The sequence below is a fragment of the Bactrocera dorsalis genome, chromosome 3 (assembly GCF_023373825.1).
Source record: "Bactrocera dorsalis isolate Fly_Bdor chromosome 3, ASM2337382v1, whole genome shotgun sequence".
Lineage (NCBI taxonomy): Eukaryota > Metazoa > Arthropoda > Insecta > Diptera > Tephritidae > Bactrocera > Bactrocera dorsalis.
Window position 1 is genome coordinate 25,433,986 of NC_064305.1, and position 15,478 is coordinate 25,449,463.

At 34.7% G+C, this 15,478-nt stretch overlaps 1 protein-coding gene and 1 long non-coding RNA gene across 4 annotated transcripts in view; one reads left to right on the top strand and one right to left on the bottom strand.

Annotated features, from left to right (window-relative positions):
• The window catches only part of LOC105222341 (uncharacterized), a 46,418-nt gene extending 39,960 nt beyond the window's left edge, over positions 1 to 6,458 (top strand). For both annotated transcript variants that reach the window (XM_011199625.4, XM_049452579.1), the window contains 3 exons: positions 3,060 to 4,404; positions 4,486 to 4,670; positions 4,737 to 6,458. In XM_011199625.4, coding sequence (XP_011197927.2) covers positions 3,060 to 4,404; positions 4,486 to 4,670; positions 4,737 to 4,850 — 1,644 coding nt within the window. In that variant the 3' untranslated portion in view covers positions 4,851 to 6,458. The remainder of the gene's footprint in view (positions 1 to 3,059; positions 4,405 to 4,485; positions 4,671 to 4,736) is intronic.
• Positions 6,459 to 6,614: 156 nt separating this feature from the next.
• On the bottom strand, positions 6,615 to 10,096 carry LOC125777495 (uncharacterized). Of its 2 annotated transcripts, none has more exons than XR_007422330.1 (3): positions 9,323 to 10,096; positions 6,887 to 6,931; positions 6,615 to 6,839 (listed from the first exon to the last, which is right to left on the bottom strand). It is a non-coding gene; the product is annotated as an uncharacterized LOC125777495 (long non-coding RNA). The 2 variants fall into 2 exon arrangements; XR_007422329.1 differs by having other exon boundaries at positions 6,615 to 6,820; positions 9,323 to 10,094.
• Between the last annotated feature and the right edge of the window lie 5,382 nt (positions 10,097 to 15,478).

Consider the following 15,478-nt stretch of genomic DNA (forward strand, 5'->3'; position numbering starts at 1 on the left):
AAATTTGGTTAACATTGCGCGATATCGCTCACCATTAATGGTTACGGTTCCTTCTTCATTTTTGAAGAAAAATGGGCCGATGATTCCACCAGACCAAAATCCGCATAATACAGTGATTCGTGTTGGGTGCATTGGCTTCTTCAAATGCGACAATTCTGCTTGTTAACGTAACCATCGAGGTGGAAATGAGCTTCGTCCGAAAAGGTGATTTTTCGGTAAAATTGACCATCCTCGGTCAAACGATCTTTTGCCCAATCTGTGAACTGTAAAATAGTGAATAGCGACCCATTTCGTAAATTTTAGACTTTTTACTGAATATCTGTCATTATCTGGTATTTGACGTTTCCAATGTCGAAATAAAGATTATTTAAATTTAAAACGATAGATGGCCCACCCGTTACATTAACAGATCAACATAAGTTGTCCGCATCATCAACAACAATTTAGCATAAAAATTTTTCCTCCAACCTTACGCAAAGAAATATTTGTATTCTTAAAAAGATATAAGTTATTTATTTCACATTATAAAAAATCATATACAAGTATTCTGCCACCTTCATCAGAGTTATAAATATACAAAACGGCCTGCTTATTAATTATGTAATTTCATCGTTGCCGTATAATAAATTAAGTAAGGAAAATACCTGAATGCAAACTATTTTATATGCTTTTTGTATATTCTTTTACAAAGAGGAAAATAAATATCTAAAAATGCATGCAAATATGTATTTATAAATACCAAATAAATAAAATGTCAATAAAAACAAAAACTATTGTGATTTGCGCCTTCATAAAGATTCAGACCATGTCTAAAGCGCTGAAAATGCGGTAGATTTTTATTTACATACAAGTATACACATATGCGTTCATATAAATATGTGTACAATGTATATATATACACACATATGTATATTGCAATATACTTGTAGTTTTAAACACTCGCCACCAGCACAATGATGCGTTCACTACAATTTATTTTGTTTTGATCAAATTGAAAGTAAGAAACCGAATTCACACAAAGTAGAGGCACTGTCTTGCTGCATGATCAACAAGCAATTCTGGTTCTATGGTACAAAGAAAAAAATATTTTATACTCATTTTTGGCTGATTTAAATATAATGGCAAATAGCGTAAACTGACTAATTTTCTTTTCTATTGTTTATAGTGATAGTTATTATGATTTAGCGCTTTAACAAAACTTAACTTTGGGAAATATTTCAAATCTCTTTCGAGTGTTTGATTGATTTTTGATATGATTTTATCTCGATACTGTGTCGGGAAAACACAGTGTAACCTAATTACACAATGAAATAAAATCTCGTATGTACCCTGGATAATAGGAATTTATTTCTTTTACCTTACATTGCATAAAGTTTGTAATTTTCTAAATATAATTTTTTTTTTTATTTTATTATTAACAGTTTTAAATACAATCATTTAACAAATTTTATTTATATGCCGGTATATTACCATTTCCATGATTGTATGTTAAATTTGTTTTGCTATTCTAAAATGCATTTTGTGAAAAGGCCGTTAAGTTTTTTCCCTCAACAATTTTGACAGAATGGCAAATCGTTTTGTTAAAATTTATAAAAATTTTGAATTCCGTTTTGGATGTCTACAAGAGAAAACCAAATGAAATTTCGACAAACTCTAATCTAGTTATTATACTAAAATTTATGTCCCGAATCTTCTTAAAAACCCGCCAATACATTTCCTAAAATTGTACAACCTTTTGACCAAAGTTCCGCTTGCACACGTTATACTTTCTACATTTTGAAACAAGTGCTGTTTATGCTAATGTATTGACCAAAAACAGAAAAAACTTGTTTTTGACTCTTTTCCTTTTCGAAAAAGTAAACAATTCCTATATTATGTAGCTTGAATGCTCGTGCTCGCGCGTGTACCACTCTAAAATAGGAACGAATGCTTAATTAAATATTTGTGTAATGCGAACAAAACAAATTAAAATGTTTTCTGCAGAAATCAAAATTGCTTCCAGCACTTCGTACGTATCTATATCCATATGTAGAAAAAAAAAACGCTGGGTTATTAAAGAACAAATTAATAAAAAAAAAAATCTGAATGTAAAAAATATGAGCTTATAAAAAAAACTTAATAATGTAAATAAATAAAAGTAAGCCATAAAATGAACTTTATTTTTAGTGTTACTAGTAACAGTTGTCTAGGTTTTCATATAAAATATGCTGCTCAATTGTGACAAATAATTTTAAGTACAAGTTATTATTATATCTTTTGACTATTTCATAGAAAATTTAAACTTATTCTGATCTACATTAATAAAAAGCTTTTTCGTTTAGCTAGATTTTGTGTGGTTACAATGATCAGAGGAGGCTACATTTGTTGATCAGGCAGTAGACGCGTGTTATTTTTTATCATACTTTTCATTAATTCCGAATTATGTATGTATGTATGTTTATTAATAGTTATGTGCAATTGTGTGAATGTAGAGAAAAATAATATGAACAGCTTAATTTGCGAAATGCAAAAACCACAAAGTGGAGAAACATTTTGATCTATGTAAATTTTGGTTTGCTCAGCAAAAAGACCTTCAACAAATTGACAATGAGAACGGGCCAAATTTAACAATTACCTTATTTGAAATAAATTTTATTACTCCTCAGCTATTGGTAGTTTAAGTCTGGGACTTTTTTTATTGCTTTTAATTGAATGATAAAATATTATCAACGAGATCTTCAAGAGCTTTTGAAAATTCAGCACTTCTTATAAGCACAGCTTGGAAGTTATATTAATTTAATATTTGCATTTGCTGAGCTTTATTAAAGTTAAAGCTGTGGTAAAATTTTAAATCTGATTCTTTCTATAAATGTTATATATTATATGACATGTGAGTCACATTCTTGACAAGCATAGCAATCCATAATAGCGTTTGGTAAAATTAATCCACCACTAAAAAATTAAGAGGTAAACTGAAATTTTTCCAATAGACAAACAATAGATTGATCTTTAAACAGAAATAATATTTAAGATTTTTTAAAACTTTTCTTTAAATATTGTATTTCTCTTTATTCTATTAGGCTATTGGTCCTATAACGGATCTCAACATCCATACATTAAGTCAGCGGGATTTGGTCTACAGTATAACACTGGAAGTGCCAACTGGGCAAGAAAATCCTTCTACGCATGCCTGGCAGCTAAGCATATGCATTAATTGCAATACGGCGCTTTGTGCCAAACGTCTGCCCACGCAAACGCCGAGCGCGTCATCGACCGGTGCACCCGCACCACTTACAATTAACCCACCGCAATTTCTTATTAATTGTTCGCTACTTACAAATAACGAGGAATTGGCACTGAGACGTGCTGATAAATCATTTTCCGATACCTTTGGCCTACTGATCATGGACCATCCACAGTTGCAGCTGGAGCAGGCGAATGCTGGTCCATTAAACAACTTTTCAGTTGGTTCTTTATCGACAATGTCACTGCAACTGGATATAAAGCAGCAACGTTTGCGTCAATTACAACAAAACTTGCAACAACGACTCAAACGTGAAATCGCCGAAACGGACGAGCGCATACAACGTTTTACTGAGCAACAGTTTGCATTGTTAAAGAGCTTCCGCGAAAAATCCGAACAGGAGTATGCATTACTTGGTCGTCTAATTCAACGAGTACCAGAACAACAGGCAATCGATTTCTTAGACCGAGCACCGCCAGCATTGGAAGTGGTTGGTGGGGGCAATTATGTGTCACGTCGACGCAATACGATTACTAGTCGCCGGGATATGACGTCTGTTACGACACCCACTACACCGACAACACCGAATCCTACAAGTGGATTGCATATGCTTTCATTGCCGTTGAGCACAACAATGGCTACTACAACAACCAGTGCCATGGATACAACAATAACTCAGGGAGTAGGTGGCACAACGGCACTCACGCCATCAACGACGAACACAGGATTGACGACGACTATCGTGGGTAGCGGCAGTATTAATCGTCGTTTGTCGAATTTTGATACACCACCGGCAACACCAGAAGCCACACCCATGAGTGTGGGTAACAGTCCCACCTTCCGGCCGCAACAACAGCAGCATTCGTCACTGACACAACATCAATTTGTACGCATTGCGTCCAACTCCTTTCAACAACAGTTTCCTACGCCAACAGTAGAAGTGGGCGACGACTGTCTCTTCGAACTGGAAGGCATTGACGGCGGTAGCTCGGCAAGCGGTGTTGGTGTAAACACGCCATTTAGTGCGCTCGTGTCTAATTTGTCACAAAAACTGCCATATCAACAGCAACAACGATCTCTTAACAATCATCCACATCCGCACCAGCATCAACATCACCACTATCACGGCCGGGATATGAGCGATGTAGACGAAAGTGACGATGACGCTGCTGAAGCGGAAGGTAAATTATATTGCCTCTAAATATACTGCTGTACCTCAATAAAATGAAATTTCTCAAACTTATTAATTTATTTTATTTTAGTGGCTCTGGACCTGGATAGTACAACGCCCTTGCCTACGAGTGCACGCCCAATTGTTGGCGGTCAACAGCGGCCAGACGCAGCTACCGCAGCTGATGTCATGAATTTTGCGAAGAGTCTGCCAATTGAAATAGCAAATTCACCAATGACTACAGGACGCTCATATGTGAATGCGCTGCAAGAAGACGTGAGCCACACTGATATTTGTATCGGAGCTCTAATAATTTATCAAATTATTTTTTTCTTTATATAGGAATTGGACAATACCGTCGACATTGCTGCGAGCATTAAAGCACTCGCCAAAAGTGTGCACGGTGAAGCAGTGTTCGGCGATTTACCACGCCCACGCATGAGTTCACAAATTTAAAAGTTTACAAGCACAACGGATTAACTAAACTAGTTTGCTCAACGAAATAAATATTCAACAACTTGAGTTAAAGTGCTGAAGTCATCATCAACGCATAATGTTTTTACACAACCACAATGCATATATTCATAATTACGAGCATACGAATACATCCATTAGAATATTAAGTATAATTAAATATAAGTAACTAACTTCTCTTCTATTAGCTTTATATTTCTTTATGAATCGTTGTAATGAAAAATATGAAATATTGAAAAAAATGCCATAAATTGAGCACATTTTCGCTTTGATATTTGAAGAACGTTAAGTACAGCAAAAAAACATACGCTAAGAATTACACCACCAAAAATTCTTTTTATTGTTGCCTCATGCTGTCTTTTTACATACATTTAATTATATTAATTGGGGCTGTAAAATAAGTATGTAAAATTCGCATAAGTCAGATTAAACGTTTTCTAAAAATTTCAAAAGCATTTGTACGAAATATGCATATAAACATGTCGCGCGCTATGCATATTACTAATACTTTAAAATTTCTCTTTTTACATAAGTTATTATGTTACCAATAATTATAATGAAATCCAGTTTAATTTTTAACTTTTATTTGTAATAGCCTTAAGTTTATGTTTTTATATGCCTTTTCATACAAACAATTGGATAATGTAACAGCTTTAATGGAACAAAATATTTGAAAATGCTAAACGTAAAAGAATACATAAATATACATATATACAAATCTAGAAGTATATAGTTACAAAAATACATATGTATAATCATAAAATATTTTGTATCGGTGTCGCTTTTTCTAACAGGACAACAAATGAAAAATAAAATAAATATAAATCAAATATCAAGTTATTTCACCATATAAAGCTGCTTTAAAAAATGTTACTTAGTTGCTGTATTCTCTGAATTAGTGATCATTACTTTGTTTACATAATAATTATGCAACGTTAGGCATAATATACGAAATTTTTTTTTGTTATAAGCATACATGCAAGACGACACAAACAATAATATTCAGCATCCACACATTAGCTTTTCTGCCTTAATGCCTATGCACATATTTGATGTTGAATAAATAAAAATGGTTTTTCCTAGGCTTATCTACAAACATACATATGCACATACATATATGCCTTAAAATACAAATAAACATACATATGCTTATAAATAAAATGCACAAATTGGACAAAAAGCAGGCGCAGTTACATAATGCTGTGCTTTACCTGTGGTATACGCTACCAGAACTATTATATAGTGTTAGTATGCTTGCTTATTTACTATGTAATAATATATTTTGACAGCAACAAATTGCTAATTTATCTAATTGCTATGGCGTGTTAACAAAAACAAATTGTGGCCGCTTCTGTCGTATATTTGTAATCAATTCTATAACTAGTTCCATTGATAACACTTCAGTGGTAGAGTTGAAATTAACTTTATAATATATTTTATTTTTGCAAAGAATCTGCTCTTACATATTCTTATTAATTTGCTATGAATACTCGAGCATACATATTATTTGTAAAATCGATTGTACCTACAGTACATGATTTACTGTTACAAATAAAAGTTTTATATTCAATATTAAATAAGTATTGGTTATTTTCACGTTTTTTTTTTTGACTAATATATGAGTATGGTTAAAAGGTTAGCATTGCTATAGTGCTTCACTGCGTTACTGTTTTCCTGTTAAACATAAATACAGAACCAAATGTTTTATTATTACATACAAAAGACAAGTTATTTCATAAATATCTTTTCTTGCATACATATTTACAGACATGATAGTGAGGCAGAGAATGTAGATTTATAGAGAAGGTTCCTGGTGTGCCAAGTGTTGAAACGTTTCGCTTTTTGGAGGGGTACTCGTCACGATTAGATATTTCACCACCAAAATTTTATTAGTAGATTACACCAAAATTTAGCATCACGGGACACGAAATAGTAGAATTGAGCATTTTCAGCTTAAATGAAAAATTTATGCTAATTTCAATGTTTAGAAATTTACGCTTATAGATTCGTGTATTTACCATGCGCAAACGGCTCTGCATATAATCATGATGATTCCATAAAATCTGTTGTAATGTACAATGAAGTAAGGTCTTTATTGTTACCCAAATATTTAACTAATAAAGGTTTAATAAGTTATGTGTGTATATGTATATGTAAAAATACGTCAAGTGGACCGCTCATTTTCCACTTGATCATCGAATTTGAATACGAGTATTTTATCATAAAGTAGTCACCATGAATAAATAATCCCCCGCCCAGTTTTTTAAATTTTAATTTTAACAATTTTTTTTTTAATTGAAAATGTTTACTACTTTTAGTTAAAAAATTAAGAATTAAAAAACTATCGGTGATTTAAATTTTCAGGAGTTATAGTTCAATACTTGTACTTTCAGAAAATATGAATGAATTTTAATTATTTTTATTTTTTCATATTGTTTATTAACTTTTAAGTTAACAAATGAACATTTTAACGACTTCTCCCTCAAAAAATAAAATTTGTTTTTCAGTATTTTGCAATAAACATTCAAGTAACGAAATCCGCGAAAAAATTTGACTGATTGCATTTAGATTTAAGCAAAAAAAAAATTGTTTAAGATGGGTGGTCAGCGCTGCCGGTATAGCGCGCTGCCCCGTATCACTGACTTACCGTTAGATTTACTCCGTAAATACAAGTAAGGAATAATAGTTAATTTTTTAATTAAAAATATCGTTATTTTATGGTTAATTTTATTTAAACAAATGACAGAGAGAGTAAATAATATACAGTAGAGTTCGGATATAACGACCTTCAAGGGACCGGCGATATTATGTCGTACTAACTGGATGACGTATAAAACGGATATTTACATATGTATGTGTCGGAGTACAGTTGTCTTTTATGGCTATTGCTGTAGTGCAGCGAGTTTCGGCTGCACATACATATGTATACTCGACTGCTTCTGCGTCGTTTTCCTCTTTTTGTGCTTACCACTGAACCACACTCGACGATAGCGACGCCACGCTGTCGTCTCGCTATAACGGTACTTCTTGAAGTGACAACATGCAGACAACCAATAACAGCACAATCAACGGCTGATATGAGGAACTTAGTCTTCTAATGAAATTCCCTAAACATGCATTCTTCCCCCATTAAAATAATAAAGTTGCATTGGTTATATGATTATCGCTTTCCTGTAGAAGACTTGCACGAAAAGCTTGCCTTTTAAAACTTCCTGCCAAACCATCACATGCCCATTTCCCGTGAGAAGTCGCAAAAAAATTCCATTTCGCATTCACGTTAAAGTCCATTTTACGATTTATTATTTTTTTTTACATTCTTTATCACTCGAGACTCTTTTGATTTTGATTGGAGGTTCACCAATTTCCGTTAATAATTTATTAACCTTATCAATTTTTAATTTGTTATCTACCGGTTTGCATTGAAAAGTGGGATCATTTTCTTCGTCATCTTCGATCACATCATTCGTCTCTTCAGGATTGTTGACCTCAGGACATGCATTCACCGATAATTCACCAAGAATTTCAGGTTTTCGACCAAAATACAGGTATCCCTCGAATAGCACGGTACTTGAGTTGCACGAAATCTCGAATAGCACGGTTAAAAATTGCGACAACCTTCGAATAACACGGGGTTCGAATTACACGAAGCCGCGAAAATTCCTTTTAAAAATTGAAATTTAAGAATCCTCTACCTCTTCAAGGAAAAACAAATCAATCTTTGGAGAGTGACAGTGGTTGAACATATGTAATTTAAAAATTATTGCGTTTATAAAGTTTTACCTTTTAAATTTCAAATAACACGATTTCGAATAACACGGAACCAATTAACCGTGTTATTCGAGGGATACCTGTAAATTGTCCGTTAACATGAATTGCACATATGTATTAGTGACTCCACGCTTCTTCAAAAGGTTTATAACGGTTTGATGGCTACTATGCCGGTCTCTTTCGACTAATTCAGCGATTTTATCGCAATTTTCGACGACAGGCCTTCCGGAGCGTGGCACATCTTCGACCACCTCTACACCAGAGCGAAAACGTTGAAACCATCTTTGTGCGGTGGAAATGGAAACTGTATCGGGTCCATAAGCTGCACAAATTTTATTGCCTGCTTGAGATGCATTTTTGCCTTAATGGTAGTAGTACTGTAAAATATGCCGTATTTTCTCATTATTTTGCTCCATGTTTGCGACGCTATAACTCACGAAACAACAATCAATTAGTCACGTGTTAGCGTGAAATGAGCTTTCCAAAAAGTCATAGCATGACCCGACGCGACGAATAAAACTAGAACTACGCGCTTTCAGCGCCAACTAGCAAAAATACCGCAAGACTTTTTTGACAACCCAATATAATTGCCAATAAAATCTTTGAAAACATGAGCGCGATTTTTTGTTATTAAAACTAAGTTTTTTATGATTTTTTTTGTTAAATGGATTGCAGCATTAATTTACCCGGTTCATCTTTAACACGTTCTACGTACGTACATATGTATGTACATATGTATACAGCACATTCGCGAGAAATCAAGTTGTTCGTTCAACGGAACTATTCTACTGCGCAATATGCACGCAAAACCAACTTGTTCCTTCGCGGAATTATGCATATCTCTTTCTAGTATGGTTTTTGAATTAGAAGTGTAAACATTTGTGTACCACCGGTGGTAATACATCACTCGAGTGCAAAGTTTTCTCCAAAGCCTTCAAAATCGTTACCAATAAAGTTAAAAAAAGAAATAAAGCAATAAGTATGAGTTATAAAATTAATTTAAAAATTATTTAACTTCTTTGTTTTTTATTTATAAAAAAATATATGATTTACTATCTCTGTCATTTGTTTAAGTAAAATTTACCATAAAATAACGATATTTTTAATTAAAACATTAACTATTATTCTTTACTTGTAATTACGGAGTAAATCTAAAGGTAAATCAATCCCAGCCAACCACGGCTACCCGCTTGTGACAAATATTTCAATACAACTACACATTTTTTCTCTATGCACTAACACCAACGCAAATTTTCGGGTTATTTTTTGTTGTATGATCACATGTATACGTATGTGAGTGGGTTAAATATTCGCTCGGCCTAAGACACACTCTATATGTTTATCCCCACGTTTACCACCATGTTACCCACTGATTATCTGGTTTTTTACCCGCTGATGGTTTGCAGGGATGATACGCGGCAGCGCGCTATACCGGCAGCGCTGACCGCCCGTCTTAAAAAAAATGTTTTTGCTTAATCTAATTGCGATCAGTCAAATTTTTTCGCGGATTTCGTTACTTGAATGTTTATTGCAAAATACTGAAAAAAAAAAATTTTTTGAGGGAGAAGTCATTAAAATGTTCATTTGTTAACTTAAAAGTTAATAAACACTATGAAAAAATAAAAATAATTAAAATTCATGTATATTTTCTGAATGTACAAGTATTGAACTATAACTTCCGAAAATGTTATCAAAAAATCACCAATAGTTTTTTAATTATTAATTTTTTAACTAATATAGGGTGGGCCATCTAACGTTTTGAATTTGAATTATCTATATTTCGACATTGGAAACGTCAAATACCATTCGGAAAGTGACAGATATTCAGTAAAAAGTCTAAAATTTACGAAATGGGTCGCTATTCACTATTTTACAGTTCGCAGAATGGGCAGAAGATCGTTTGACCCAGGATGGTCAATTTCACCGAAAAATCATCTTTTCGGACGAGGCTCATTTCCACCTCGATGGTTACGTTAACAAGCAGAATTGTCGCATTTGGGGCACAAAAAACCCGAATGTAATCGTCGATAAGCCAATGCACCCAGCACGAATCACTGTATGGTGCTGAATATTTGGGTGCCCAACTTAGTGGGAGGCACACCCTTCAGTCACTTACACTCGCGTTATATTCTATCTACTTATGTGAGTGAAAATGCGGTGGATCTCAGATAGATTATATGATAATTTTATTTTTTTTATAACAAATTATTTTACAATTAACTAGCTGACCCCGCAGCCGTTGTCCTGCGCGAAATTATGTGTTTTGAAATGAAAAGACAAAAATTCATATTTTATTGATAATCATTTATTTGCTATTTGTCTACATTTTTCTTCAATGTAACGCAGCTTGATAAACAAAATTTTTTGGTTTCTGTTCCGGTGCGTAAATGTACAGAGAAGATGGTTTTCCAACTCTTGAGCACGCCACGTATATCTGGCCGTGTGAAAAACATAGCATTTCCAAATGTATGCCACCCACTATGCGACTATTCTGTTGATCGTCATTTTAAATTCAATTTTCACTGGAAACGGAATACTTTTGAACCGAAATGGCAAATCGTTAGAACTCAAAAGAAATCCGTAGAATCAAGCATTCTGTCCCTTATATTTGATAGGTGCATCACAGATTGCGATGATGCGGTGGCATACCAGGCCTCTCCAAAGAATTTACAAATTCCACTGGTAATTCACGGTGTCGTCTTCATTGTCAGACGATCGATCGATTTGTATGATTGCAAGTCTCCTGGAATTTGACTTTGAATTTTCCAGTTTAAGTCAACAACATAGGTATTTGTGGCAGCTAAGATTGCTCGTACACTCAAGGAATCGTACTTACGATAATTTGGCCAATGTTCGTATAAACATTCGTGATGAGTCCATCTTTCGTGAATTGATAAACGGCATATGGGATTGATATCAGACCATGGGAAGTATCAATCAGTATTGACCCATTTCCAATTCTTAGCGTATGCAATGTAAAATGTCTTCGGCAATGTAATTTTTGGTCGTATCCCATAACGCGGATTTGAAGGCTGATCATCGCGAAATGTGTGTGAACTTCAGTGGCATTCGTTTTTCGGGTGGATTGTGTAAGTTCATTCTAATGCATTAGTTGAGAACACACCTGGATGTCCATCTACTGGATGACCCTGCTTTCTGCGTAATAATTTCTTCGATGATGCATCCCATGTGTAATATCAACGTATTTCGAATAGAGCAATGTTCTCGCAAACGGATCACTGACGGAAGTTGAGAAAATGTTAATTTTGTTGCTGGTGGTGTTTCTGTTGACTGTACTGTATTCTCTGGGTTGAAATAGACTCTTTGGTCATTCCCCAAATTAACTTCGAGACGCACAACAGTCGGAAAACGTTCATGAATTTCAAAAGAAATATCCTACAAAGCACTTTATTTCAGTTCACGTATCGACCGTGTCGTTTAAAACCAATAACCGCCATGTTGCTTCCTATGGTGATGTATTTACAAACGCATTTTATCGATTACACCAAACTACAATACGTAACATTCACATGGCTTTTGAATGTGAATTAGGCAATAGTGGCGAATATGGTACGACCCATGTGTTGTCAACTGTGATGTGTTGTTAACTTCGATATTTACGCCGATAGAGTGGATATCCATCCTTTCCAGCTTGTGTTTCAGAAAAGCACATGGATAATGTTTCGCGCATTTATCGTCAGGCATACAAACCGAAGTGTGATTGTGGTGTCCGCAAGGTCCATGAACCATATTGGTTTTCATCACTTCATATAATACTGGATTTTTCTCTGCATCATTAATTTCCGCAGAAATGAGTTCATCAATTTGATCTGGTGTGACAACTATCCACCATCCAAAGAAGAATATGTACGTGCGACAAACCTCTCTTTTGCCACTCAACAGAGTACATTTAGCATCTAACAGTACCACATATACCTACCCTACTCCAAGACAAACTCCATGAAACATCGTAACTGTTGTTTGAAAAGTCGTGCTGTGACATCGTGACGATCGCTTACTTATTGACTGCAATCCATAATTCCGCACGTATGTCACCGCATCCTGGGAGTACTTCTTGCCTTGCCTTGCCTTTGGCTGCCATACTTTGATGGACCGATATTAGGCGACCTCTTCGTGGCTTCGTAACAAATTTCAATCTGCAATTGACCTCTTTGTGTGAAACGCACGTAAAGTTTTCACTGAATAATTTTTCTTTTGAATAGCCGGAATAAAAAAGCAAGCGACCTAAATTGAACTATTCAAATAATTTACAAATCAAAATATTGAAAAACAAAACAAACAAAAATTGAAAAAAAAATGTTTATGGAAAAAAGATACTTTTTGGAATTATCCTAAAAAACAAATGTCCATAATTTTCTTAAGTATTCTCCTTGTTTGGGCGGAGACCTATCCGAATTGGTGGTAATCACCGAAATCGGTCCAGGCGTTCTCTAGTTATAAGCGTAGTAACTAACATCACTTTCTTTTATATATATAGATATTAAGCGATGTGATAAAAACTTGATTCACAGATGTCGCCTTTTACTTTGCCATCGTCTTGTTTAATACACGTTTACGCCAATTTAAGGTTTGAATATTGGATACTGCGATGGTAGCGCCATCTATCGGTCAAACATTCCAAATTAAAAAATTGATTAAAAATGAAAAAATAATTTAAAAAACATTTTCCAGTGGACCAAATTGTAAATATAAACCATTCCCGAATCTCCTTGAACGTACACACAAAATTTCATCAAAATCGGTCCATCCGTTTAGGAGCAATTCCAAGGCAAACACACGGTCAGAAGATTTATATATATAAAGATTTATGGTATATAAATAAGCGGGCCCGAGGATAATGAAATGATTTGTCGATTGGTAGTTAATAGTTAATTCCAGCGCGCGAGGAGGGTGACGGGAAAAACGTATGTTAATGTACGCAGTGTGTCGAACGAATGTTGATATCGAATTGTGTCAGCTTCCCCGATGTCCATTGCTTTGTTGGTTGGGTTGGTGCGAATGTGGTGTGCTATATTGTAGTGGCATCCTGTGGTGAATTGCGCTGTTTCATTAGGATGGGCCAGTTTTACCAGGTAGAAGTGGTGGATGCTTAACTCATTTAAACAGGTGCGGATTTTGGTCTGGTGGAATCATCGGCCCATTTTTCTTCGAAAATGAAGAAGGAACCGTAACCATGAATGGTGAGCGATATCGCGCAATGTTAACCGAATTTTTCTTCATGCAAATTGAAGAGGAAGATGTGGACAACATTTGGTTCCAGCAGGACGGCGCTACGTGCCATACAGCAAACGCTACACTCAATCTTTTACACCCTATCTTCTTCGAAATTTAAAATTTTATAAGGCCCACCGTATAGTAGTATAAATTTTCAATAAAAAAAAAAAATTGTTGTTAAAATTAAAATTTAAAAAAACTGGGCGGGGGATTATTTGTTCATGGTGACTACTTTATGAAAAAATACTCACATTCAAATTCGATGATCAAGTGGAAAATGAGGGAATGACTCATTTACATACATATTTATTTATTTGCTTTGGGCATTAAAAGTTTTGATTATTCTTTAAAAGACTAAGCAGTCGTGCATATTCACATACATATGTATGTATGTATGTAATTATCTGTGCATATATCAAATTTAAAAGAACCATACCCATATTGTTTGTAAATTTGTCCACACACAACACTCATATGCTGAATACAATGCTCGCGACACGACATGGCAACACGACTGAAAACGACGTTGTGCATCCTACTCCATTTTGCATGTACACAATTTCGTTGTGGCCATACTAATACTTACCTTGCACTTCAATGAAATTTTAATATTTTGTTCAAAGTGAATTTTTTTATGCAAAAAATAAGTAAATAGGTAAATTTATTTGTTTTAAATTATCAATTGTTATTACAAATTATTTAATGCTCTTGTTTGTAAAATACCGTCAAGTTTGTTAGAGCTGTGAATAATTTTACATTTTACATATTAGTGGCATCACCACTCTTCCTCATCTCTCTATCTTCCATTCTACTGTCGTCCTACTGTCGTTGGCAAATATAGGAGAACATTGAAGTTAGCGAGAACGACAACCGTCGGCCTGCAGTCGTGTAGTCGTGCAGCTGTCAAAATAACAGTGTCCATAAGAACATGAGTATTTTAATATTTGACAGATGTCGTTTGTCGCCAGCATTGTATTCAGCACTTCATTGTTTCATGCGAAAGCTCCGTTGTCACGGACAACCACCTGTGTTGTTGGTAGAAAATCCGAACTCTACCGAAAAAATATTTTAGAGTTGTAAAATATTTTAAATCGACAAGAGCTTTGTTGCTACTGCTTTCTATGCTTTGCGGGGTTGACACTTTTTCTTTATAGAACAAACATCAAAAATTGTTCAACTTATGAGTTTTATCTTTTGCTATCGTCGCTTGTAGACAAAGGCATGCTCGGGGAGATGTAACATGAATTAAAATGTTTTTGTGTGTTTAACTATAAATTTATGCATAGGCCATGTTGACTTGTGTCGATGTTTGAGACGATCGTTGTTCTTGTAGAACAATATTTGTGGTTTTTATATTCTACATTCTCTCCAGGATGAATAGGTGGACCATGAACTACCTGAGCGGTCGTCAATCATCCGTACTATTTCGAGGTGAAACATCTAAACTGAGAAGAATTAAACAGGGGGTTTCGCAGGGTGGTGTCCTCTCCCCGCTACTATTTAACTCTACATCTCGAACCTCCCACAGCAAACATAGGGAGTTTCCGTAACCTCGTATGCTGATGATTGCACGCCATTGACGTCGGGAAATGGAATCGATGGCATGT